The sequence below is a fragment of the Tiliqua scincoides genome, chromosome 1 (assembly GCF_035046505.1).
Source record: "Tiliqua scincoides isolate rTilSci1 chromosome 1, rTilSci1.hap2, whole genome shotgun sequence".
Classification (NCBI taxonomy): Eukaryota; Metazoa; Chordata; class Lepidosauria; order Squamata; family Scincidae; genus Tiliqua; species Tiliqua scincoides.
Genome location: NC_089821.1, coordinates 8,777,218 through 8,805,135, shown reverse-complemented (window position 1 = coordinate 8,805,135; position 27,918 = coordinate 8,777,218). Strand labels below are relative to the sequence as shown.

The 27,918-nt window shown below is 43.8% G+C and overlaps 1 protein-coding gene and 1 pseudogene across 1 annotated transcript in view; both read left to right on the top strand.

Annotated features, from left to right (window-relative positions):
• Positions 1–27,918, top strand: part of DPH6 (diphthamine biosynthesis 6) — a 275,217-nt gene that overhangs the window by 115,864 nt on the left and 131,435 nt on the right. Inside the window, exons 9-12 of the mRNA XM_066634307.1 lie at positions 9,502–9,646; positions 14,661–14,792; positions 21,503–21,632; positions 24,349–24,523. Coding sequence (XP_066490404.1) covers positions 9,502–9,646; positions 14,661–14,792; positions 21,503–21,632; positions 24,349–24,523 — 582 coding nt within the window. The remainder of the gene's footprint in view (positions 1–9,501; positions 9,647–14,660; positions 14,793–21,502; positions 21,633–24,348; positions 24,524–27,918) is intronic.
• On the top strand, positions 9,965–10,079 carry LOC136637441 (5S ribosomal RNA; annotated as a pseudogene).

The following is a 27,918-nucleotide window of genomic DNA, read 5'->3' as shown; positions in this document are numbered from 1 at the left end:
TTATGTTCTTAACTACAATTCCCAGGAGGCCTTGCAGGTCTCTTGTTATCTGTTGTGCTCCCTGGGGCATTTGGTGGGCCACTGTGAGATACAGGAAGCTGGACTAGATGGGCCTATGGCCTGATCCAGTGGGGCTGTTCTTAGGTTCTTATGTTAACGCCTGTTGAGAAACGAGGCCATTTATTCATTTAGTTTAGTGTATTTGGACCTTACAATTTTAGACTGGGCAGCTGGTTATTGCAACCTCTGGGACATCCTCATTTTGTGATGAGGCATGCCTCTCAGGAGAGTTTTGCCTCCAGGGCAGTTTAGATCAGTGATCTGGATTCCACTTTGATAACTGCAATCTTTGCCCAGCAAATAGCTCTGGTAGGACGCGCCATGTTCGCTCCTTACAGATAGTCTTTTCTAATCTTTTAGTGAAGTGTTTCTCAAACAGTGGTGTGGGCACCACCAGTGTTACTTGAGGTTGTGCCTGGTCATTTTGCAGGACTCCTGAACCCCCGCCGCCCGGCAGCAAGACCAGGAATGTGTCGCAACAAACAGCGGTAGGTCGCTCAGTTCGGCAGGCAGAACTCCAAAGCATGTGCTCAGAAAAGTCTTCCCCTCTACCCTGAGCCTCTTATTGGTGTGTGTTGCATTGTGTCTGGCCTCCCAACCCAGAAGTAGCTGGCAATGATGTGAGTTATTCAGTTACTTCTGGTGGCACTTCAAATAGGTGGACCATGTGAAGGAGAAACCTTGAGAAACACTGTTTTAATGTGTATTGTCACAGACATAGCAATGGCATTGGGTATTAGGCTTTCTAAGTATTTGATTCCATGAACAATGTACTGTATCACAATCCTGTCTAGCCTGTATGCCAGTGGTTCTCAAGCATTTAGCACCAGGACCCACTTTTTAGAGTAAGAATCTGTCAGGACCCACCAGAATTGGTGTCATGACCAGAAGTGACCTCATCAATAGGAAGAGTTTTAACAATCCTAGACTGCAATCCTACTCAAACTTACCCAGGAGTAAGTTCTATTTACTATCGTTGTTAAAAGCATATATGTAGTAGACTGTTCAAAGTACAGATTTGTAACATTTCCCCAAATGCAGTCACATACCATGGGAGCAGCAAGTCTATTATATTAAAAATAAAATTTTGAAATGATTGGGGACCCACCTGAAATCAGCTTGCGACCCACAGTTTGAGAAACACTGCTGTAGGTGCTTAATTGTTTTTCAAGGCATGAACAAGATACAATCAAGGGCGTGAAGGGAAATGTACAGAAAATAAGTTGGAGCATATGACCGACTGGGGTGGAGTATACTGGAACATCAGGTTGCATCATCATCATAATTAAGAATACAGGTTGAGACTAATTATTTGCGTGGGTTCCGTTCCAAGCGCTCACGTGGATGGCAAAAAATGCACTATTGCAAATCAATTTAAAAAACAAAGTTTCTTTGCTCCAGTGATTTAAAAACAGCCTTGCTGACCTTTGTGATGTAGGATAAGAGTCATTAAGAAAGACAATCCATCAACCAGTCCCCTTCCAAGAGCTTAGAAAGCTTCACTCCGCCTCTCCCTTCACCAATGCAAAGTGATCACCTTTCTTTCACGTGCTGAGGGGGAAGGGAGGGGTCCACTGGAGAGAGGAGGATTGATGGATTGTCAGCCAGCTGCCCTCTCTGTCTCTCATTAACAAGGCTATTGTTAAAGGACTGTTCAGTTTTTTAAATTGATTTTAAAGGGGTGGATTTCCCACTTCTCCAGGGATCAGCACATTCCTTCTCATTTGCAGGGGCCATTCGTGTTGAGTCAAATCCGTGTATAAAAAATCTGTGTATAAATAGGCTGGTCCTGTATATATACCACTGTTCAACCCAAGAGTTCACAAAGTGATTTAGAAACAAAAATCAAATAATAATTAGCCAGAATCACCATAATTTGGGGGCTGGGATGATAAAATCCCTATATGGGTTGACCAGTTTAAGCAAGAATAGTCTTTGTTAAGTTCACTGCATGCTGAGTTCAGTGTTCAGACATGTCATCCTCTTTAGTTACATTTCACAGGTGTTAATTTTACATTCTCTCAATTGAATATTTTATCATCATTTCCACTTTTGTGTATACACTCTGGTGTATATGCCTCTCTTCTCTAATACACCTCTACCCTCTTCTGCTGTTCTGCAGTGTATTTTCCTTAGATAAATCTCTTCATGTTTAACTACAAAGGCTCACTAGAAATTTGCTTTAGATTGTTCCTGGCAGCACAATGAGCCCTTGTGCCTCAGGGAGAATAACATTTTATTCACTGTTCTGGTTTAATACATTACTGCACAACTTCAAGATGCATTTTTGCATAATAATGGAAAAGCTTCTTCTCCTCTCCTTGTTTCATTAAAGAAAATAATATTATTTTTTCCTACAAATATTGTGGCTTGGGGGGGGGGAGAGTACTAGCATGTCAAGCAAGTTTTTGTTTTCTAGGTATATTATAACAACTTCATAATTTTTTTTTTTTCATTTAGCATTCACAGTTGTCCAGGGAGGTCTCTGTTGTTTCATCATGGAAAACAAGGCCACTATTGTATGAAGTCTGGCTTCATCAATATTTTACTTCTCTAAGAATTTGATATCTTATGCCAGGAATGTCAAATGTCCAACTTCCTCCTGCCTTTACAATAGTTGTTATCCTAAGTTGCCCCTTCCCATTACATACACCACAAATTAGCCCATGTGGTGTTGTGTCATATAGCCAGCAGTGTTACGTAGACTAGAATGTTCCTTATTCATAGTGGATCATTGTTTATGATCCGTGGAGGAGTGATCTTCCTCCTACCTGCCACATCAAATTTTCCCTTCGTGGAGAAATGGTATTGTTCTACAGCAGTGTTTCTCAAACTGGGTTGCGATCCACTAGGTGGGTCATGAGCCAATTTCAGGTGGGTCCTGAAATTTCCATTCATTTCAATATTTTATTTTTAATGTATTAAACTTGATGCTTTCATGGGATGTGACTGCATTTGGGGAAATGTTACAGATCTGTACTTTGAACAGGCTACTATGTATATGCTTTTAACAATGAGAGTCAATGGGACTTATTCCTAGGTAAGTGCGGGTAGGATCACAGCCTAGAATTGTTAAAAATTTTCCTGCTTGATGATGTCACTTCCGGTCATGATGTCCCTTTCAGTGGATCTTGACAGATTCTCATTCTGAAAAGTGGGTCCCGGTGCTAAAAGTTTGTGAACCACAGTTCGACAGCTTCTGAATTTGAGCTACACGGGTTTTTGTTTTGGTTGTCTGGAGTCCCTCAAGACTTGAAGTGTAACCAGACATTATGAATAGTTCAGTGGTTCTCAAGCTTTTTAGCGCTGGAACCCCATTTTTAGAATGATTGCCAGATGCAATCTGATTACCTCAGATTGCCAGATGCAGGGGAGGGCACCAGGACACAGGTTGTGTCTTGTCTTGTGTGCTCCCTGAAGCATTTATTGGGCCAGTGTGAGATACAGGAAGCTGGACTAGGTGGGTCTTTAGCCTGATCAGTCAGGACCCTCCAGAAGTGATATCATTAACCTGAAAGTGATGTCATGGCCAAAAGTGACATCATCAAGCAGGAAATTTTTTAACAACCCCCATACAATCAAATCAATTAAGTAAGCAAATTAAAAGTGTATTAAAAAGTGTAAAAATTTATTTAAAATAAAAAAGAACCTTCCTAACCCTCCCAAGCTATTGCTGATCTGTTTCAGAAGAATTACCCAAACATTCCAAAGGCTGCAATCCTATACTTCAGCAGGAGTAAACCCCATTGACTATCATTGACATGTGTGCTTAATTACACCACTTGCCCCAATTGGGGCCAAATTTAATTTTAAATAGAAAATGGAGGACTTATGAAGCAGGGCAAAACCATGGCAAGGTTGTCCCCACTATAGTTTTTATCCCAATCACGCCTTCCATGCAGGCTCCATCATGGGGCTACTCAAGTCTGTGTGGGCTATTTTGCTGGTGCAGGCTTGGGAACCTTCATGTCAGGCTTTTCAGCCTGACACAAATACTAGGATCTGGTGGAGGAGGTCCCCGCTAGTTCCATCCCCCTCCTGCCCTGGCCCTTCTCCCTTCTACTCTATGTTTTCTGTTGGCTTGATGGGCACCTGACCTGCAGGTTGCGGTTAATCCACTTTTGAGAGTTCTATATCTCAAGATGGAGATGCAAGTCACTAGAAATGCAACTAATTCATAAACTTTGATTCTTAATCGGAGACGAAACAGACATTTCAAATAAATCCGATACAGTCTTTCAGCGCTGATAAATGTGGCAAGCTCTACCCACTACATAATACTAAGTCTTACAGGCTTAAGTAAGATTCATTTATTTCTCCTTAAAACAAATTGGTTTCATCCAGTTTCTTGGAGCACGAAATCTTATGCTAATCTCCATAGGATCAAAGTTAAGAAAAAATATTACTTTATCCAAGCTTTGAGATTTGCATCTGTTTGTGCAGGGCATTTGAAAAACACAGCCTGAACCATAAGACTTTTTCTACTTGGATTGATAAATGATCCATGAGAGAGATTCTGGACAATATGGGAGAGACATCATTGTGCTTAAGCAGGTGAAAGTTAAGATCCCAGAAATGTTAGTGTGCTTCTACGGCTATTCCTCATGTACATAGGGGCATCCATAACTGCAAAAGTTTTGAAGAGGAGAGTATGTGTGTATTGCAGATGAAAATTTGCTTTTCAGTCAGCAGTGTTAGTTTTCAGTGATGTTTAAAACATCCAATATCCCCCCCGACTTTTCTTTCCTTTATGAAGGGGGGGGGCCTTTTACCTGTTCATTATTTCGTATGGCAAGTCATTCCCCACCCAAAGGATAATTCACAGTGCAAGAAGCTGCATGTGGTCTCTTTCAAAACATTGTCTTAACAAGGCAGGGAACAAGAAGCAAAGAGATTATCAGAGCTTTTCCTTCTGACTTGAGAGTTTCATGCTCTGTTCTATTCCGAGAACTGCTCAGTGGGAGAAATGCTGTCAGCTTTAGATTTTTGTAACAAACAAGCCTCCTCTGCTGAGGAAATGAATATTCCTGACAAGTCAGACACTGAAGCGACTAATTACGGTTACACATGAAACTTGAGACGTATAAGAAAATCAGGTTCTTTATTCCAATAAGTTTGCGAGGGCCTGATCCTGACCTTGCCTTCAGTTGCACCCAATGCCATGGAGTCAGGAAATTGAAAGGGTCCTGTGGGTTATTTAGTCCAACCCTCTGCCCAGCACTGAAAATCCAAAGCTAACTGGTCCCTGGCATCTGTTTTGAAGACCTTGGCTGAGAAAGAGCCCACTATCAGCCCAGGATGTGAATGTCTATAATCAGGATATGTATAGGAGAAAACCAGCATTCTTTATTTTGCTTTTGCATTTTTGGAAGAACATGTTGGCATCCTTCAGTCTCAGAAGACTATGGTATCGCTCTCTGAATGGTGGTACTGGAACAGAGTGTCCTCTCCAGTGCGTGAAGCCTGGGTAAAGTAGATATGGAGGATAGACTGTTACCCATGCAGCAAATCCCCCCTCTCCACGTCGCTGGAATGGTCCAATGGAAAGGCAGAAGCCAATACGGTTGGTTCCAGCGGCATCGCAGGAGTTGCCAGAACATGACTATGTTCAGCCATGAACTGCCTCAGGGACTCCGGCTCCGGATTCTGCCTCGAGGTTGACTCCTGAAGCCTTTTCCACAACTGGATGTAGCCACAAGGCAGTGGAGGTTTGGGATCAGAGTTTTCCTTCTCTCAGATGAGCTGCCTTCCCAGGCTGACAAGTCCCATCTACCCGGTGGCTGTTTAGTCGCCTCTTATGTCAAGTACAGGTTCCCCTGGGGGCTGGGAATAAGAATAGGCCCTCAGTTTTGGAATGAAAATTAAAGGGATATGGCAAGATATCATGGTATTCCTAAGCTATTCTGTATGTGACCTCCCTGCATTGATTTCCTGGGCAGAAAATAAATGGTCTTGTTCTTTGCTCGGTGTTTGTCAATCCACAGCCCACGGGCCAGATCCGGTGTGATGCTGAATCCTGCCCTGCTGTGAGCAGCCCAACTGCTCATGAGAAACCCTTCCAATCTCTGTAGTGCGCCTCTCTGCGCAGTTGGGTCTACCCAGAAATCTGGACACGAAGCCTGCTGGGACAGTGGGCTACAGACACAACTGCCCAGAGCGTCACGCTGTGGAGATCGGAGGGGCTTCTTGTGAGATGCACGGTGCAACGGTAAGCTCTGGTCCAAATGGGCTTTTTGCTTTGTGGCATGAAAAAAGAGGATTGAGAAACACAAATCCAAAGCAGCTTATTTGCTCAGGACTAGCATACCATTCTTTGGATCTTGATCTAAAAGGTAGGTCTTTCTGGTTCATGCTGAGATGCACCTCATCCTGCTGTCTTTGCAAAAATACCAGCATCTGGAAGACATAAGGTAGGCACAAGAACTTAGCCTATAGTTCACCAGTGCACCACAGTCTAGTTTTTGTGAACCCATATTGTGAATGACAATATTGTATGTGTGAACATGCCTGTGTAATCGGGCCAGGTTTCAGGTAAGCACGGACAACAGCAGTAGCACCCTTGTAGCTACTTTGAAACCCTTTTTTAAAAGGCTTTTAAAAACTTCAGACTTGAAAGAAGCAAACAGAAATTTACCTAGATGTATGTTTAGACTAGCCATTTTCAGCCTCTGTGCCATGGCACACAGGTGTGCCACAGGAATTTAGGGGAAGGTCATTTATTAGTAGGGCCAATGGGGGATGTGACCCCCCCCATTGCACCATGGTGTGCCTTGTCAATTGTTAAAAACCTAATAGAGTGCCTTGAAAAGGGAAAGAGGGGGGACCCGGGAAACTATAGGCCGGTCAGCCTAACATCCATACCGGGTAAGATGGTGGAATGCCTCATCAAAGATAGGATCTCAAAACACATAGACGAACAGGCCTTGCTGAGGGAGAGTCAGCATGGCTTCTGTAAGGGTAAGTCTTGCCTCACCAACCTTATAGAATTCTTTGAAAAGGTCAACAGGCATGTGGATGCGGGAGAACCCGTGGACATTATATATCTGGACTTTCAGAAGGCGTTTGACACGGTCCCTCACCAAAGGCTACTGAAAAAACTCCACAGTCAGGGAATTAGAGGACAGGTCCTCTCGTGGATTGAGAACTGGTTGGAGGCCAGGAAGCAGAGAGTGGGTGTCAATGGGCAATTTTCACAATGGAGAGAGGTAAAAAGCGGTGTGCCCCAAGGATCTGTCCTGGGACCAGTGCTTTTCAACCTCTTCATAAATGACCTGGAGACAGGGTTGAGCAGTGAAGTGGCTAAGTTTGCAGACGACACCAAACTTTTCCGAGTGGTGAAGACCAGAAGTGATTGTGAGGAGCTCCAGAAGGATCTCTCCAGACTGGCAGAATGGGCAGCAAAATGGCAGATGCGCTTCAATGTCAGTAAGTGTAAAGTCATGCACATTGGGGCCAAAAATCAAAACTTTAGATATAGGCTGATGGGTTCTGAGCTGTCTGTGACAGATCAGGAGAGAGATCTTGGGGTGGTGGTGGACAGGTCGATGAAAGTGTCGACCCAGTGTGCGGCGGCAGTGAAGAAGGCCAATTCTATGCTTGGGATCATTAGGAAGGGTATTGAGAACAAAACGGCTATTATTATAATGCCGTTGTACAAATCTATGGTAAGGCCATACCTGGAGTATTGTGTCCAGTTCTGGTCGCCGCATCTCAAAAAAGACATAGTGGAAATGGAAAAGGTGCAAAAGAGAGCGACTAAGATGATTACGGGGCTGGGGCACCTTCCTTATGAGGAAAGGCTGCGGTGTTTGGGCCTCTTCAGCCTAGAAAAGAGACGCCTGAGGGGGGACATGATTGAGACATACAAAATTATGCAGGGGATGGACAGAGTGGATAGGGAGATGCTCTTTACACTCTCACGTAATACCAGAACCAGGGGACATCCACTAAAATTGAGTGTTGGGCGGGTTAGGACAGACAAAAGAAAATATTTCTTTACTCAGCATTTGGTCGGTCTGTTGTTGTTGTTGTTGTTGTTAACAGTATTTATATACCGCTTTTCAACTAAAAGGAACTCCTTGCCACAGGATGTGGTGATGGCGTCTAGCCTAGACGCCTTTAAAAGGGGATTGGACAAGTTTCTGGAGGAAAAATCCATTATGGGGTACAAGCCATGATGTGTATGCGCAACCTCCTGATTTTAGAAATGGGTTATGTCAGAATGCCAGATGCAAGGGAGGGCACCAGGATGAGGTCTCTTGTTATCTGGTGTGCTCCCTGGGGCATTTGGTGGGCCGCTGTGAGATACAGGAAGCTGGACTAGATGGGCCTATGGCCTGATCCAGTGGGGCTGTTCTTATGTTCTTAAACTACAATTCCCAGGAGGCCTTGCAGGTCTCTTGTTATCTGGTGTGCTCCCTGGGGCATTTGGTGGGCCGCTGTGAGATACAGGAAGCTGGACTAGATGGGCCTATGGCCTGATCCAGTGGGGCTGTTCTTATGTTCTTATGAAAATTTTAATGCCTTGTCAGTGTGCCATGAGATGAAAAAAGTTGAAAATCACTGTTCTAGACCATTGTATTTCTAAAGAGCTACCTGAGAGATGTAATGTAGCTCATGATACATGAAGACTACAATCCTACAGAGATCTACCTGGGAATAAGGAATTTATCACATATTGAATTTAGTGGGATTGACTTCTGAGTAAAGATGCCCAGATTAGCACTCTGATATACCTCTTTTATTTTGGGGGGAATTTGTTAAATACAGTTTTGTCAATTTTATGTATTGGTTTTGAACTATTGCAACCCCTTTCCAGATTTAGGGAGCAAGAGAGCTACATCTTTAAATGTGATATGATGTGTTTCAGGGTAGGAAAAGATGGCAGGAGTAGAAAACACTTCAATGAACTCAGCTAGAGTTTGCTATTGTTTGTTGTTAGGAGGCAGGAGTGTAGGAAATGCCCTGATGAGCTCTTGAATTTCCAAATTTACCACTATATCATTGTATGTACGCAATAGCCTTACATCATTATTTTATGTTGCATAGGCTTGCGTTGTGGAACGTTTTAAGGTTGCATTTAAAGCGCTTTCTTGCCTCTGTTGCTGTGAACGTGATGAATGTCCCCATGTGTACTGTAGATTTGCATTGCTTTATCTATATAATGATCCTCTGTTAATTGTACTAAGTAAATTAAGTCACTGTGTTATGATCTGCTGTTTGCTTAGGTTGCAAATCAAGTTTTATCCATTGATCTTCATGGGACTTAAGTTCATGTAACCATGTGCGGGAATGCTTCCAGTAATAAATATTTGTGCCTTTCCTCCATGTCTCAATCTAAAATTAAACTGAAACCTTGCATTCCTAGTGTGACAACCTGCTGTGGTTGTCACAGAGTTAGCATTTTAAGTTAACCAATTTTGCAATATTTCTGTCCATCAGGTGCAATCTCTGGACAAGGTCCTGGTTGGGAGCTGTTCTTGTGAGGTTAAGTGTTTTAAGGATAACATGTGGCTGACGTCAGAGGAGCAAAAGGAAGTCCCTTCCATTACCTGGCACTCTCCTAAACCAACTTTGCTGAAGTCTTGTGAGTTTTCTGATTATCTCAGTCGTTAGAGAAATATATGCAGTGGGGCCTTGATATCCGCGGATTTGGAACCGGTGGACTTGATTGGCTTCCCCAGGGCTTAGAATGTCTTATAAGGGCATAAAAATGTCACTTCTGTTTTCCCTGAGAAACCAAAAGTTGCATTTTTTTTTTTTTTTTGCCAAAAATAGGCATTCTGAGGGTCTGGGGGCTGCGTGACCTCTCCAGCCCTCAGATCACCCTCTGGACTTGCTCCAATCAGTTTTGGAGGGTATGGGGTGCCCAAATCAGTGGATTTAAACATCCACAGATTTTGGAATGTGTGGGCATCCCTGCACATGCCCGATCCCGTCTGATCTCGGAAGCTAAGCAGGGTCAGGCCTGGTTAGTACTTGGATGGGAGACCGCTGGGGAATACCAGGTGCTGTAGGCTTATACCATAGTCTTTTGAGACTGAAGGTTGCCAACCGGGCATCCCAGAAAATGATGGCCCCCTGTAGCAACTGCATTTCTGTTTTCGAGATAAAATAATGTTGACTTCAGGTAAATGTACAGGAGGAAGGATTGTATATTTAACAATATATTCTGCATTTTAGTGCAACGGAAGACAAAACAAAAGTTTGCAACATTGGAGCTTTCTGCCTAGTTAGGCTTTGTAATAGAAGTCTTTTGCCTTTTTTGTTTTCCTTAATTCTACCTTCAGAATCCCATTAGGGATGTCAGCATTTTTCTTAGCTCAGAAGTAAGTTCAAGGCTCTCACTCTCGGACTCTTAATGACTCTCTCCTGCATGGATGGGAGATTTATACATATAATTCCCATTAGTGTTAATAACGATTATAGCTTTCCAATGTTGATCTCCTCCCCAGTGATGTGCCCATGCCTCTTTAAATTTGAGCTATAGGAGTGCAGCTCTTATTTATCTGCATGAATTAAAACTAGATCCGACAAAAGAGGACAGTTGACTCAGGATTTAATATTGTGCGGTACTCAGGACCTGGTTAGATATGTCACTGTTACTGAGCCATTGGGGAACAGTGATCATGCTGTGATCCGTTTCGACATGCACGTCGGGGAAGAATACTGGGCAAATCTCTCACAAAAACCCTTGACTTCCGACGGGCGGACTTCCCTCAAAAGAGGAGACTGGTTAGAAGGAGGTTGAAAAGGAAGGTAAAAAGAGTCCAGTCTCTACAGAGAGCATGGAGGTTGCTCAAATCAACAGTAATAGAGGCCCAGCAGAAGTGTATACCGCTAAGGAAGAAGGGCTCCACTAAGTCCAGGCGGGTGCCCGCATGGCTAACCAGCCAAGTTAGAGAGGCTATAAAGGGCAAGGAAGCTTCCTTCCATAAATGGAAGTCTTGCCCTAATGAGGAGAATAAAAAAGAACATAAACTGTGGCAAAAGAAATGTAAGAAGGTGATATGGGAGGCCAAGAGTAACTATGAGGAACACATGGCCAGCAACATTAAAGGGAATAATAAAAGCTTCTTCAAATACGTTAGAAGCAGGAAACCCGCCAGAGAAGTGGTTGGCCCTCTGGATGGTGAGGGAGGAAAAGGGGAAATAAAAGGAGACTTAGAGATGGCAGAGAAATTGAATGAGTTCTTTGCATCTGTCTTCACGGCAGAAGACCTCGGGCAGATACCTCTGCCTGAACGGCCCCTCCTGACCAAGGAATTAAGTCAGATAGAGGTTAAAAGAGAAGATGTTTCAGACCTCATTGATAAATTAAAGATCAATAAGTCACCGGGCCCTGATGGCATCCACCTAAGAGTTATTAAGGAATTGAAGAATGAAGTTGCTGATCTCTTGACTAAAATATGCAACTTGTCCCTCAAAACGGCCACGGTGCCAGAGGATTGGAGGATAGCAAATGTCACGCCAATCTTTAAAAAGGGAAAGAGGGGGGACCCGGGAAACTATAGGCCGGTCAGCCTAACATCTATACCGGGTAAGATGGTGCAATGCCTCATCAAAGATAGGATCTCAAAACACATAGATGTACAAGCCTTGCTGAGGGAGAATCAGCATGGCTTCTGTAAGGGTAAGTCTTGCCTCACAAACCTTTTAGAACTCTTTGAAAAGGTCAACAGGCATGTGGATGCGGGAGAACCCGTGGACATTATATATGTGGATTTTCAGAAGGCGTTCGACACGGTCCCTCACCAAAGGCTACTGAAAAAACTCCACAGTCAGGAAATTAGAGGGCAGGTCTTCTCCTGGATTGAGACCTGGTTGTAGACCAGGAAACAGAGTTTGGGTGTCAATGGGCAATTTTCACAATGGAGAGAGGTGAAAAGCGGTGTGCCCCAAGGATCTGTCCTGGGACCGGTGCTCTTCAACCTCTTCATAAATGACCTGGAGACAGGGTTGAGCAGTGAGGTGGCTAAGTTTGCAGACGACACCAAACTTTTCCGAGTGGTGAAGACCAGACATGATTGTGAGGAGCTCCAGAAGGATCTTTCCAAACTGGCAGAATGGGCAGCAAAATGGCAGATGCGTTTCAATGTCAGTAAGTGTAAAGTCATGCACATTGGGGCAAAAAATCAAAACTTCACATATAGGCTGATGGGTTCTGAGCTGTCTGTGACAGATCAGGAGAGAGATCTTGGGGTGGTGGTGGACAAGTCGATGAAAGTGTCGACCCAATGTGCGGCAGCAGTGAAGAAGGCCAATTCTATGCTTGGGATCATTAGAAAAGGTATTGAGAACAAATCGGCTAATATTATAAAGCCGTTGTACAAATCGATGGCAAGGCCACACCTGGAGTATTGTGTCCAGTTCTGGTCGCCGCATCTAAAAAGCATATAGTGGAAATGGAAAAGGTGCAAAAGAGGGCAACTAAGATGTTTGCTGGGCTGGGGCACCTTCCTTATGAGGAAAGGTTATGGCATTTGGGCCTCTTCAGCCTAGAAAAGAGACGCCTGAGGGGGGACATGATTGAGACATACAAAATTATGCATGGGAAGGATAAAGTGGATAGAGAGATGCTCTTTACACTCTCACAGAACACCAGAACCAGGGGACATGCACTAAAATTGAGTGTTGGGAGATTTAGGACAGACAAAATATTTCTTTACTCAGCATGTGGTTGGTCTGTGGAACTCCTTGCCACAGGATGTGATGACGACATCTGGCCTGGATGCCTTTAAAAGGGGATTGGACAAGTTTCTGGAGGAAAAATCCATTATGGGTTACAAGCCATGATGTGTATGTGCAACCTTCTGATTTTAGAAATGGGTTATGTCAGGTGCAAGGGAGGGCACCAGGATGCAGGTCTCTTGCTGTCTTGTGTGCTTTCTGGGGCATTTGGTGGACTGCTGTGAGATACAGGAAGCTGGACTAGATGGGCCTATGGCCTGATCCAGTGGGGCTGTTCTTATGTTCTTAAAAAGATACCATTCTATGAGAAGTCCTCTTTGTTTCAGTAAAGTACTTTGCAGCATGGCAATAAGGCTCGTGGAAATAGAAGAAAGAATTATTCTTCCTTCCAGTGTGAAAGACCAAAAAGGGCAACATATAACCTATGGACTCATGGAAAACTCTTGATCATATCACAGAGACCGTATTCTGTATTGAATGCTGTTCACCTGGATCTAGTGTAAAATACATAACAATTTTTTTTTTTTTTCATTCCTTTGAACTCCAGTTCAAACTCATGTTTGGAAATCCCAATCCTAAATATTCCTGCCAACATATTTGCCATAAATATTCTTTTATTGGCTGATGTGGTGTATTGGCCCGGAAGTTTGTCTGCACGCCATGACTTGAATTCTTAACAACTGCAAGCAGAATTCTACTCACTGCTCAGGATTTGTCTCACTTGCTTCACCTTGCAGGTCGTGCATCTCTAAAAAGCTACTCTGGAGGGTCTGAAGATCCTCCAGAATTGGGGGGTGGGTGACATGGGGTGCAAAGCTGCAGCTAGGCAGGGAAATCTGGAATTTCTACAGGTGGATCCAAGCCCATGTGTGGAACACTAAATGCTGCTTATATACAGTGGTGTCACTGGGGTTTGCACCTCCTGTTGTGGGAGGCCAGTGTGTCACCTGTATGATGGATCGTCTCCCATGCAGTGAGCAGGGCAACATCCCGGGCAGTGGGCGTGGTGATGTACCATCGCCTTGCCCCCACTGGTTTTTTGGTTATAATTTTTGATGGAATAATTGCAATGTGTGTTGTTTCATTGCATTATGCATGAAATTACACATCGATTGATATATAACATGTTATTTTTTAAAAACTAAGATTTTAAAAATTTTGGCAAGTAGTAGTGTCACCCCTCTGTGTGCGTCACCTGGTGCGACCTGCACCCCCTAGCGACGCCACTGTTTATATATTTTTAACATTGGTATTCAATGCTGTTGCACCTGTTGCACCTGAGGTCTTGTCTTATAGTAGTACAATTCATGAAATAGTGAAAGTGCAAGATAATTTGATGCTTATTATCTTTACAGGTAGAGGTAAATAAAATAGGTGTGAAGTGCAGATGGACTTACTGGGTCAAAAAAACTTATGGCTACAATAAATGTAAGGTACCATAAGTTTCATTGTTGTTCTTGTTGCTACACAGCTCAACTACACCTGTGAAAGTGTAAGTGGGAATCTTTGCAGATTTGTATTAAGAGCCCAATCCTATGCAAGTCTACTCAGAAGTCAGTTCCATTATTACTGAGTAAGTACTTACTCAGAAGTAAGTCCCTACTCAGAAGTAAGTCCCATTATAGTCAATGAGGCTTACTCCGAGGAAAGTGTGGATAGGATTGCAGAGCTTTGTATGGTTCCTGGGAAGTGAATCCAACATAGTTCTCAGTCAGTGAACTTAAGATTGCATCACTTTAAACACTGTGTAAGTAAAACTGCAAAAATAATATTTCATTTGCAAGATCACAGTTAATATAGCAAAGATTTGGTTAGACTCGTTTTTTGTTGGATGAGGCTAAAATGGTATAAGTTTAAAAGAAGGCTAAACAATGTGCTGTTACGATCACATATTGTTTAAATGTTCACAGGTAAGACATTAGAATGCTCTAAGAAATCTCTGAAAGGCTACCAGTGGATAGCGGGTATCAGCGCTCAGTTTCATCTCTCAGAAGGACAAAGTGTACAGGATTCTGCCAGAAGTGTCTTTTCGTCACTCCGAGGTAGTTTACTGTTGATGTTATTATTATTATTTTTTAAATGCAATATGACGTGTAGAGCTGATATGCTTTAATTAGGGCAGCAACTTTAAATCAATAAATAGTGTGATTAACTCAATTACGAATCTGAATGAAATTGAAAAGCACTAATTACTCCTGCTGCGCGCTCCCTCCAAGCTGTAGCGAAGGAGGCCGAGATGCACTTAAGAGATGAAGGGATTGAGTTTTTGAGTTTACATGGAAGGGGAGGAGTCAGCTGTTTGGAAACGAAAGGCTCAATCCAAACAGAGCCTTGGGCCGAAACAAGTCCCTTGCGCCAGCCCAGGAGTGTCACAAAAGTGCCGTCAAGCAATTTTGCACCACTCCAGGAGAAGAAGGGCCAGCACATGAACGTGCGCTGGCCTCTCCGTGCTGAAGTGAGCTCCAGGGATGGTGAGTTTGCATTGGCCAAGCTCAGCTGGCACGGGGCGTGGAGAGGGCAGGGAGGAGGCAAGAGAGAGGTGTTTCCGGGCAGGGGTTGGGCGGACGGTGAGCGTTCCCAGAGGCAGGCAGGTGGGGAGCAGAAGACGGGGCCAAAATCCAGCAGTTATGCTGGATCCTAACCCCGTTCCTGGGCAGCCCAGGGAAGTCCCAGGCTGATCAGATTTGCGCCACCTCCTGAGGCGCAGGGGGGTGGGGATCAGATCAGCTTTGCACACCTCCTGAGGTGGCACAGATCCAAGTAGCTCCATTGGGACTGCAGTGGCTTTCCCTGAAGTAAGGTTTCTCCTTATCCCTGGCTGAGCCTCTGGCTGCCTGAAACTTGCAAGAGCCCCGCTGGATCAGGCCAAAGGCCTGCTGGCCTGCCTGTTCCAGCACAAGTTAGGATTGGGCTGAAAATGTCTGAGTTTGAGTCACTCCCCCCCCCCCCACCATGATACAAATAGACTTCGCTTCTGCCACTGACTCAAGTGCCAGGGGTGAAGGAGGAGATGGGTGATATGCCATGGATGATATGCAATGAGTGGCCCCAGAACTCCAGCAAAATATACTAATTTTAATTGATTGATTGTGATTGATTGACTAGAATAGGATTGCAACCCTTTCTTTAAGATTTGAGCTTCATTTGAGATAAGGTTTGCCAAGTCAATTGTTCCAGATGTTTACTGTTTAAAAATTATGGTGGGAGACCTGTAATGCTAAATGCTTGCTAGAGGAATTCAGGCTCAAATCACTCTGTGTAAGTCATTGATAAAAACCTTTGTAATTAGTCACGAATTCTTCTCCTTTCATCAGTGTGTTGTGTTTAAGCCAGTGGGTTTTGATATTATATACCTCTTATCTTTGTACACTTCCAATTGTGTATGCTTTCTTCTCGCTAAACTGCTTTTATCACCATAATTTTAAATTAAGTCCTCCAGAAAGCTGTTGCTGTGGTACATTTTTTGGCATCCGCGATTAGGTCAGTGGCTTTAAATCTCATTTATGCCCTTAAATGCAGGGAAAGAATTGCTGTTTTGGGAATGGTGGTAGCTGAATTTCTTACTATCATTCCCCTTACAAGATATTGACATATAAAACAAAATGCTTCCATTTTGTTTTGCATCTTTCCTCATTTTATACTTTTAAATAAAGAAATGTTTATGCAGGCATCTTTTTTTTTCCCATTCATAAAAATGGAAATTGCTCTCCGAGGCTGCCATGGGCAGGCTGGTATTCTTGTTCATGAATACTTTTGATGGATTGGCTCGTAAAACCTGAACATTTGGCTGGTGCAGCCGAGTTCATGACTGAGTACAGAATGATAAAGAAGTGCTGGCAGTTTTGAAAAGCGAAAGGTGGTGTGCTTTCCAAAGGACCCTTAAGCTAGCTCTTAACAGCCTAGAAATCAGCAAGGAGGCTGCAATCAGCATCGTAAAGGCAGCAATGTTCTTTTGGGCATAATATGTACATCGAAGCAATGGGGCTCTGTAACATTGCCATGGTTCTTGTTATATTTCTGTGGAGCCCAGCCAATCCAAACATTATACTTATAGAATTCTTTGAAAAGGTCAACAGGCATGTGGATGCGGGAGAACCCGTGGACATTATATATCTGGACTTTCAGAAGGCGTTTGACACGGTCCCTCACCAAAGGCTACTGAAAAAACTCCACAGTCAGGGAATTAGAGGGCAGGTCCTCCTGGATTGAGAACTGGTTGAAGGCCAGGAAGCGGAGAGTGGGTGTCAATGGGCAATTTTCACAATGGAGAGAGGTGAAAAGCGGTGTGCCCCAAGGATCTGTCCTGGGACCAGTGCTTTTCAACCTCTTCATAAATGACCTGGAGACAGGGTTGAGCAGTGAAGTGGCTAAGTTTGCAGACGACACCAAACTTTTCCGAGTGGTGAAGACCAGAAGTGATTGTGAGGAGCTCCAGAAGGATCTCTCCAGACTGGCAGAATGGGCAGCAAAATGGCAGATGTCTTTCAGTGTCAGTAAGTGTAAAGTCATGCACATTGGGGCAAAAAAACAAAACTTTGGATATAGGCTGATGGGTTCTGAGCTGTCTGTGACAGATCAGGAGAGAGATCTTGGGGTGGTGGTGGACAGGTCGATGAAAGTGTCGACCCAATGTGCGGCAGCAGTGAAGAAGGCCAATTCTATGCTTGGGATCATTAGGAAGGGTATTGAGAACAAAACGACTAGTATTATAATGCCGTTGTACAAATCTATGGTAAGGCCACACCTGGAGTATTGTGTCCAGTTCTGGTCGCCGCATCTCAAAAAAGACATAGTGGAAATGGAAAAGGTGCAAAAGAGAGCGACTAAGATGATTACGGGGCTGGGGCACCTTCCTTATGAGGAAAGGCTGCGGTGTTTGGGCCTCTTCAGCCTAGAAAAGAGACGCCTGAGGGGGGACATGATTGAGACATACAAAATTATGCAGGGGATGGACAGAGTGGATAGGGAGATGCTCTTTACACTCTCACGTAATACCAGAACCAGGGGACATCCACTAAAATTGAGTGTTGGGCGGGTTAGGACAGACAAAAGAAAATATTTCTTTACTCAGCATGTGGTCGATCTGTGGAACTCCTTGCCACAGGATGTGGAGATGGTGTCTAGCCTAGACGCCTTTAAAAGGGGATTGGACAAGTTTCTGGAGGAAAAATCCATTATGGGGTACAAGCCATGATGTGTATGTGCAACCTCCTGATTTTAGAAATGGGCTATGTCAGAATGCCAATGCAAGGGAGGGCACCAGGATGAGGTCTCTTGTTATCTGGTGTGCTCCCTGGGGCATTTGGTGGGCCGCTGTGAGATACAGGAAGCTGGACTAGATGGGCCTATGGCCTGATCCAGTGGGGCTGTTCTTATGTGCTTATGTTCTTATACATCCTTGCCTTATTTTTCCATTAGAACGAGAGGAGAAGTAGTGGTTGTGTCACTGGCCAGGGGCAATGAAGCCTACTGCTTTTGGCAGGATACTTACATTTAAAGTATTGTTTTTCTATTTTTGGCAGACGGCTAGCCTTTTGGTCCCAGGTAAAAACTTGTATTTCCTGTGGATAGGCCTTTTGCCTTCAGAGCAGGGGGTGGGGACATGGAATGAATTATGGCCCTGTCATCCAAAAGAACCACTGCTCCTTGCTTTGCTAAAACATTACCGAAACTCTTCAGGTACGTGTTAACCTTTCTCTTGGAGAAAAGCTGTGCTCATTGCCTGTTCACGCCTCCATCTGTTCTGTATCGTGCTGCGAAGATGGAGGGAACATGAGCTTTGTTGCAAGGCTAATTTATTTAATACCCTTTGAAAAAGCATGTAGTTGGCCAAACGGAAAGCTAGTAATAGCCTGTGAAACACACGGTAGTCTTGACTTGCAACACGAAGGCCAGAATTCTGCTAGAACATTCAGAAGGTGATGTTCCCGTTTCTGATTTTTGAAATGCGTTTTTTAATACTTGTCTTTCCATAGTCCAAAACATAGAATTTTTCAGGAGGGAGACAAAAGCAAGCAACCTATTAAATGCCAAAGGCTCTGTGTGAAGCTGGTTCGGAGCCATGTCCCACAATCAGTTCTTGTATATTATTTGGTGTTGGTTTTGACCTTTGGAAACATAAATGGGTTTCCTGCCTTATGAAGCTGCTGTCCTCTTGACCCATCAACAGAGGCTCTGCTCCAACTCAGTGATGGAAGTTCGGTTGGGGGGTAGGTTGGAGGGGCAACACAGGAGAGGTAATAGCATCCCCTCTTGGAGGTCGTTTCCCCCCCCCCCTTGGCATCTGGCAGATGCAACTTTGTTCTGCTGAACTTTATGTTGAGTTTCCCTGCTGCTTTTTCTCTTACAGCACTTTTGCGGTACCTGGTCCTGGTGCTGCGAGTGCTGGCCAGCGCAGGATTGGGCTGCCGTAGTTCGGAAGCACGCACATCGCTTTCACCCCAAATCACCAGGATTAAACTACAGTTAAGACTAACCAAGTAGTCCCCTTAACTAGGATTTTTAAGAGTTTGGAGGCTCATTAAGAATACTGGTTTATGCAGGGGAACCTGGTTAGCATTTGCTGTTGGTGAGAATGGAAGGTAGTATTCACTTCCATGGGGGTGGGCAATGGGGAACACATTATTCTGCCATTGTCAACCATCTGTTACACCAGTGCAGCCTCTAACAGCACAATCCTGTTCATGCTTGCTCATACATAAGTGCCATTGAATTCAGTGCAATTTACTCATTAGAAAGTAGGCATAAAATTATAGCGTAGGTTGTCTAGTATGCTCAGGGGTCTCATCTGAAAGGTACATCCTTCTTCCTACAAATAATCAACTATTCACAAACTTTATGAAATTTATAGGCGACCTTTAAACTTGGGCACTTTCTGATAATGCTCTAGTCAATGTATGAGGTGTTCGTACACTAATGATATGGCTAAACTGAATGAGCTGGAAGGGGACGTTAGCTACTTTTGGTAAAAGCCGGTTGTGTTGAGGAAGACTCCACCATGCACCAACATCTCAAATACGTACACACAATTTTCAGTTTATAGCACACAGGGCAGGAATAATTTTTATTTTGTTTTTGTTGCTTACTTAAGATATTACATGATATGATTTGCCACCCTTTTAATGTTGGCATTAAACTGGGGAAGTCTGCTCTCTGCTTAATAACCAGAAGTTGGATCCACCAATAGCATAGCTGGGGGGGGGTGGCCACGGCGGAGTGGTAAGTACTGCAGGCGCTTCAGTGTGCCTGTAAGCGACCTCTCCCACTCACCTTCACAACCATTAATGGCACTGCGAACTGTGCATTGTTGTCGCTGCCGAGAATGATGGCGAGTGGGAGGGGCTTCTTACATGGCACACTGCAGCGCCTGCAGTACTTACTATACCACCCCCCCAGCTATGCTATTGTTGGATCCATGGAAGGGCCCGTCTTGCACTTGCATTAGGAAGTTGTGTGACAAAAATAGAAACAAAATCCAGAGCGTGTACATTACAGCTCACAGCGTTAGCGGTTTCCCACAGCCGGTACATGTCAAAAGCATACAGAATGCTATGGCATGTATTTGTTTGGTAGGGTGTAAATTTTTTAAGGCATACAAAGGATAGAGCTTGTGGCTAGTCTTCTTTTGCCACCATCCGAACGCTAATTGTTATTTTATTCCAAAAAGCTCACTTTGGAAAATGAAGCAATTCCATGGTTTACAGAGTGTGTTAAGAGCAGTGGCATAGCTAAGGAGGCAGGGGGATCAATTGCCCCAGGTATCGTGCCTTGAGGGGGTGTCAAGGGGGTGCCACTTGGTGACCTTGCAGTGCAAACCTAACTTGCACTGTAACAGGCAGGCCTACGCTGTATCCAGCACTAGTTTGGGGCCAACTGTGGCGCAACCAGGGGCAAGGGGAAACTTTTCCCCTTACCCCGAGGAGAACCTCAGCGGCCCTAACGGGTCTTCTCGGATCTGTGCCACCTGACTACATGGTGCAGATCCAAGCAGAACAGATTAGCCTGGAGCCACTCCACGATGCCCGGGAATGGGGGCTAGGATCCGTTGTAACTGTCGGGTCCTGGCCTCACCTCCTGCTCTCAGCCTGCCAACCCACAGACCAATCTGCCCTCCCCCTGCCTCCTCCCCACCCTCCGCCTGCCCCCCCAACCCATACACTGACCGAGCTCAGTTGGTGTGAACTTACCGCTCCTTGCCACCACAGAGGCTGGATTTGGCCTCCGCGGGCCAGCACACCACAGTGCGCCAGTGCGGCTTGCACCCACTGAGGTGCAAATGTGCTTTATGGCACATTTGTGACCCTCCCAGTCCGGTGCAAGGGACTTGCGACTGCCCAACAAGTGCTTAGGATTGCACTCTCAGAAAGGTATTTCCGGTTTGCATTGTAAGTGCCATTCTAAGGCGCCCGGGAGGCCTTCTGAGGCTTGTTGGTGTGTGTAAGGGGATTATGCACAGGTGTTAAAAATTTATGGGCCCATGTGCCAAATGCCCAAGCTATGCCACTGGTTAGGAAGTCAAAGCAAAATGGCCGTCAGTGCTGTATGTCGACAATTATTGTTACTTAGCAAAGCATCACTGGATAGGTTGACACTCTGTCCGAGGTCTCTTTCAATTAAGCCAGAATTCAGCAGTTTATCATTTGTTGTTCTTGAAGGAGTGCTTTTCCAGAACCACTGCTGCCATCGTTCTGTTCCAATGTAAAGTTTCCCCCCAGCCTTAAAAGGTGCGTTGTTTTTTTTTCCCCACGTGCAGCTCATCTGAATTCAAAAGGATTGGAACTGACAGATATTATTTTGGTCCATCTGTATATGAAGAGCATGAAAGATTTTGCAGTGATAAATTCAGTCTATATGACAGTATTTGATTTGTGTCCCCCAGCAAGGTAGGTTCACACTATTGCTGCCTTATATTTATGATTCACTAGAATATACTTCATTGCTACTACTGCTTTATTTATAGTGCTTTTCTTCATGTTTGGTTTCTCTCTGTTAGTTGGGTTTGGACTTCCTTTCACATACGTGTGTGTGTGTGTCTCTCTCTCTCTCTTTTGCTTTTGAAAGCATGATCTTTTACTCTCTCCTTTAACATGTACTTGAAGAATGGCATTTTCTTGTATGTCTGCTTCTTAAACTCTTTTGTAGATTGTCAGCCCAATCCTATCCACACTTACCTGGGTGTAAACCCCACTGACTCTAATGGGACTTACTTCTAAGTAGACATGCATAGGTTTGGTCTGACAGTTAGCTCTTGGCATCCGCAGGGGCTCTGTTGCAGAATCCCTGCGGATGCCAAAAACCGTGGATAATACAATGCAGAAAAAGTACCCCTTTAAAATTGTGTTTTACAAACCACTTTTCTTACCTTTACAGAGTGGCAGGCAGGTAGTCTTCAGTGATTCCAAAGAATATTTCCAGGTCGCAAACTCTTCCCTTGGCCCCAGTAGCAGACCCAGTAGCTTTATGAATGGGGCAAATGCCCCAGATGCTGAGCCTGCACAATGCTAGGACTGTGCGGGGAACCTCTCTGAGACTCCGGACGTGGGCCGGTTCCCCAGAAGTATAGTTTAAGACTGCAGGGAAGCTTCAGAACGCTTCTCTGGTCAGTCCTGGAGTCATGCGATCCGGTGAGGAGGGGGCCGGCTTTGTGCACAGGGGGGCCGCATCTCGCATGGGGGGTGCCATCATAGACCTTTGCCCCAAGTCCAGAGAGGGGGACGTTTACCACTGCTTGGGCCTGAAGAATGCAGTACAGAAGCGACTGACCCATTTCTGACTTCAGGTTTTTTTGAAAAATCAGAAGTGATTTTAATGCCTTGTAATGTCACTTCCAGAGGGGCCGCGTGTGGTGGAGCCCAGACCTGATGCAATGATAAATGAATCTCTGGATCCATGATCCGTAGTGCCCCCCTGTGTATTTGAACTTAGGCTGATACAGAACAAGCATGTTTTCATTTCCACTTCTCTTTAATTTGAAATTGTCTGCAAATGTATTTCATTTCTAGTTTCTTAATAAAAATGTTAATATGTAAAGTTAATGAAATAAGGACTCTACAATTAAAATATTTTAATGCTGTATAAATTCTTTTATAAGAAGCAAGTTCTTTGGCTTTTCTTTTTTTGGGGGGTTGAGGCTTTATTACTACTTCAAGTTAATAAGATATATTTCTTCCTACTTAGTAATAGCTTTATGAGTAATTGAATCTCTGTGAAACTCATTGCATTGAAGACTTTTTTGAGATAAATACCCAATTTCTTTATTAACGTCATGCCCCATAATTTACCCAAAGGGGGGGTTCTGTTTTACCCCCAATATATAATCAGCTGAGAATAGGTCCAGTAATAAAAGAATTGTTTGAAGATTCCATGTGTTATAAAGCACTAAGCATAAAGGGGAAAAAAGGAAGTAAACCAGCAGAATAATCTACCTAACCATGCTATGACATAGTAACTAGGCAATTGAAAGAGACTTTGGGCCCAATCCCCCTATCCAGTTTTCCAGTGCTGATGCAGTTGTGCCAGTGGGGTGTATGCTGCATCCTGTGGTGGAGGGGCAGTCACTGGGGCTTCTCAAGGTATGGGAACATGTGTTTCTGCATTGTAGCTGCACGGGAGCTGGAAAAATGGATAGGATTGGGCCCTTTGGCTGCCGTCTTATCCACACTTACCTGGGAATAAGCCCCATTGACTATAATGGGACTTACTTTTGAGTAGGCACACATAGGATTGGGCTCTTGCACAGTATCGTCACACAGCGCGTTGCAGATCCTGCAGTACAGAACACCCCCATCGCTATGCCACTGGCTCTCCTTATCTAGAATTCTGAGCTCCGTAACTGAAGCAGTGTCTCTAAACATTACAGGTATTTGAATTTTCCTACAAATGCCTGAGGTTTCCTTATGTTGAACCAGACTGTGAATCCATCTTAGTATTGTCTTTTCTGACAGGTATCAGCCCTTCAAGAGCCTTTCCGCTCCCATCTTGGAGATGCCAGAACCTGCAAACTTCTGCTTGTGAGACCAGTGGCATCGCTGGGGGGGGGGGGTGCACCGGATAATTCTCTCAATTGATGCATAATTTCATGCAGAATGCACGGAAACAAACCATATTGAAATATCTGTATTCTGTTAAAAGCCATAGCCAAAAAAAGCACCGGGGGTGGGGCAATGCTGCAACACTACACCCACCACCCGGGTTCTTGCCCTGCTTACTGTATGGGAGGCGGTCCATCATAAGGGGTGTCACTCTGGCCTCCCCCACCAGGTGGCACAAACTCTAGTGACACCACTGTGAGATACCCTGAGCTACTTCCTTTGTATGCAGGTTTAGGATGTAGAGAAAACATAATGCCTGGAGTAGTCCTAAGAAACAGGAAACTTTACAAGCTCAGGGTGAATGGAGGTAGCATGCATAGTCAGTAACATGTATTGGTTTGCGCTTTTTCTCAATGAATTTTAATGTGTATTGAAAGCTTCCCTCAGTGCCCTGTTGTCAAGGGGGGAAGGGCAAGGTATAAACCCCTCCCCCAAAATAGTAGTGGCGGTTCTGTTCATTGAAAATACTGTAAAACGAATGAAATGTCCTTCCGTGTTCTGGTTTCAGAGTATGCCTAGAAGCCCCCTTGCCCGAAGGAATGTTATTTCAGATGGATTGCCTTGCACATAAGTATGACGGGAATATCAGTGATGTACCTGGTGATCAGAAGCAAGTCATGCATGTACAAAGCATCTCTCACTGGGCTCCAGCCAACATAGGACCTTACAGTCAATGCATACAGGTATGCTGCCTTTAGTTTGCCAGATCATCCACTCTATGGGAAACTATCCTAATTATGAGTTTCTTTAGTCGGACCATTTCACATATTTGAATTTGTAGATTTGAGAGATCATGTTGGAGAAATCACTATTGGGATTTACTTTTCTTTTCCTTAGAGCAGGCTATGCTACGTTTATAGTTTTAAAACTGAAGCAGATGAAAGCTAGCTGTGGGACACATGAATGTTCAGTACTACCAAACATTTAAGTTTAAAGCAGAACTGTGAGGGTAAGTGAAGGCTGTCATAATATGGAGCAAACTGGGAGAAAAAAAAAATATGTGGATCCCTGCACAGCAATGCCAATGGAAAGAGCAATTTTCAATATACACTGTCAGGAATTAATATCACAGTCAGATTTACGCTGGAATTAATTGTTGCTGGGGCTGAGCTGAAGTGTCTTTAGCATACACACTGCAGTTATGTCAAATGGAAGTGTGGGGGGAAAAATGGTTAATGTGCTATCTTTATGGTTTGGAACTATGAGCCCTCAACTCACCCCCCCCCCCCCAATGTAAATGTTTCATGAATAGTTGTAACTGAAATGTACCATCATTAACCTTCCTTCAGGTGCAAACTGGTACAACTCATAGCTACAGAAAGAGCAATTGGCTAGGTAAACCCATGCATAAATAAAACCATCAGTGCATACTGGGATGTCACTAGGAGAGCTGAATTTTAATGAGTGTCCATTTGCTCCAACTGTGCCACAACACCACCCAAAGAATCAGTAGTTGTTTTTATTGATTGAGTATAAAGAATTGTAAAAGTTCTGAAGTATTACAGAGGAGAGATCTAACTGTTGCACAGTTATACCATGGCATTGGCTTCCTCATGAGGAAGCTGCTTGAATCAGCCTACAAGTTGGCTGTGCTGTATCCCTAAAATTAGAGCCAATTGGGCAAAAACCTATGCCATTTTGGGGTTCAGAATCCCAAGAATGTCCAAAATTTGTTCAAGCACCTTTGGGAACAACAAAAAGTATGATGAGGGGCTATGTTATTGATTAGGAGGATTGTGAAAAATTTCAATTATCATCAAAATCATCCAAACACTATTTTTCTTATGTTCAGATTAAACAAGTTGATAAGAAGTTGAGCTATTAAACACGCATGCAATGAACGTTCTTCTGCTGAAAATCCTTAGTACTGAATTAGTGCGAAACATGAAAAGGAATGAAGATTGACAACTAAAATAGTACTGTTTAGCGAAAGATATACAATCATAGAAGTGTTTCAGAGAAGCACTTGGTATTTCATAGATGCAATCTATTTTATAGATTAGGGGCCAGATGGTAGAGAATGGTGCTCTGGTTCTGACCAGAGTGCCACAGAAAATAAGCACATAGTTTCGTACTAGAAAGTGATTGGATTTAAAGTAGTCCTCACAGTTACCAGCCTAAACAATAAGTGTAGTCAGACTGTGGTGTGTCATTGGTTGCTACTTCCCATTCAATTACTTTGCCCAAAATGGCAGGTTTCTGACTACTGAGTTGCTGGTAACTCATCAGTAGATCTGCCCTTGGAGACTTATAGATCTATATAGATTCCTGACTGCTTTGTGGGAATCATATTGACAGTACCTTTAGCCAAGGGGAGAAGAAAAATCCCACAAAGCAGTCAGGAATCTATATAGATCTATAAGTCTGCAAGGACAGACTATCCTAGTAGGTTCCTCCAAACCATAACCTAAAGGAAGCCTTCCTTGGCAAAATCTTAATGTCTGTTCAAAGTGAGTCTGAGCTTAGGATGGTGACATCTTCCCAATGTGGGATATTTGAAAAGGAGATGGATCTTTGGACGTGGGCAAAACCTTTGCTAATTTTAATAGGCTGGTTTGTTTTATCATCCAAAATTATCACTTTGGTGATGTATAGTGATCCAGCTAACATACAATTTGTTTTTAGAATGTTCATGTTTTTAAAGGCATCCAAGGCAGTCTCTCTTCAGGACGGATGATTCTGGCATAAGTATAATTCAGTCCAAAGGTAGAGTGACTTCATGCTCATTGCTTTTTCACAGGAAAGGAAAGAAAAGAAAATCACTTTAATTTATCAGTCGAATTTTGCTAGTGACACGAGGATAGCGAAGGAGAAAAATGTAACTGTTATAATATACCCCAAGCATGTCCTTCTGACCTCTGGATGGCAGAAGCAACACTTGCTATGATTGTGATCTGAATCCAATTTGATATACTTATAACAAAATGAGAGAGCAAATATCCTTTCTTGAAATTGCATGTGCATCAGCTCAAAGCTCATCCCGTGTAGTATAATCTCTGATATGATACAAGGGGAAAAGAAATAGGGGCTATAATGGTATTCCCCTGCAAGTCTCTCACACACAAGCTCTCTCTCTCTCTCTCTCTCTCTCTCTCTCTCTCTCTCTCTCTCTCTCTCTCTCTCTCTCAGAACTTGTGTCCATCTGTCTGCACTTATACACTAGTAACCTGGGTATAAAATATGCTTTTAGGATATAGAGATGTTTATAATGATGTTCTAGGTCAAAATGCTAAAAGGTGCATTGGGTAATACAAGATTTACTTTTTTCATAGGCAGGTCAGCAAATGCATTTTTCCCCCTTGCTATTATGTTACATTTGATAGGGGAAAAAAATGTCCCAAGTAAAAGCTAATGTATAATTTCTCCCTGCTGCTGTTGGAAAGAGTGGTGATGTACATTTGCCTCTGCTTATATGTAGTTTTCCTGTCAGTGACAAGAGAATACTGTGGCACTGGGAAGAGAGAACCTTTATTATATTTTCCCCATACAGTCATTGAACTGGGTATCTTTTGGACTCAAGCTCTAAACAGACACGCAGTAATGTGCATTTGTCCCAAACACACAAAAAAAGATGAAGATGTTCTGCAATCATAGAGTCCTAGAGTTGGAAGGGAACTCAAAGGTCATCTAGTCCAACCCCCTGCATGTAGCAGGAAAGCCTCCTAGAGAATCCCCAGCAGGTGCTTGTCAACAAAGTCCAAGAGAAGTCCAGGTCTGGGAGTATTTTTGTTCAGTCAGGTTCGGTTGGGCTTCTATACTGTATCTTGTTCAAGGGTTTGCCTGAATGAGGGGCTGTGAAAACTGGAAAGAATGTGGGATCCTTTTCCCTGGCCTGGTTGCTACAGTTCTGGTTTTGCATCAGGAGGAAAGCTTAACACTTTGAATCCTGGTAGTACTTTGCTAGAACCAGACATGCAATCCATATGACGTACATTATGTATCAAGTTTCTGCCTCAGCTGCTAGGACTACATCTCTCTTGGCTCACTGCCACCTCCTCTGCAGATCGTTGCACTCAAAGTAGGTGCCTTGACAGCTACGGTTTGGCATTATGCTATTTGAAATGTGGCAGGTAGGTGC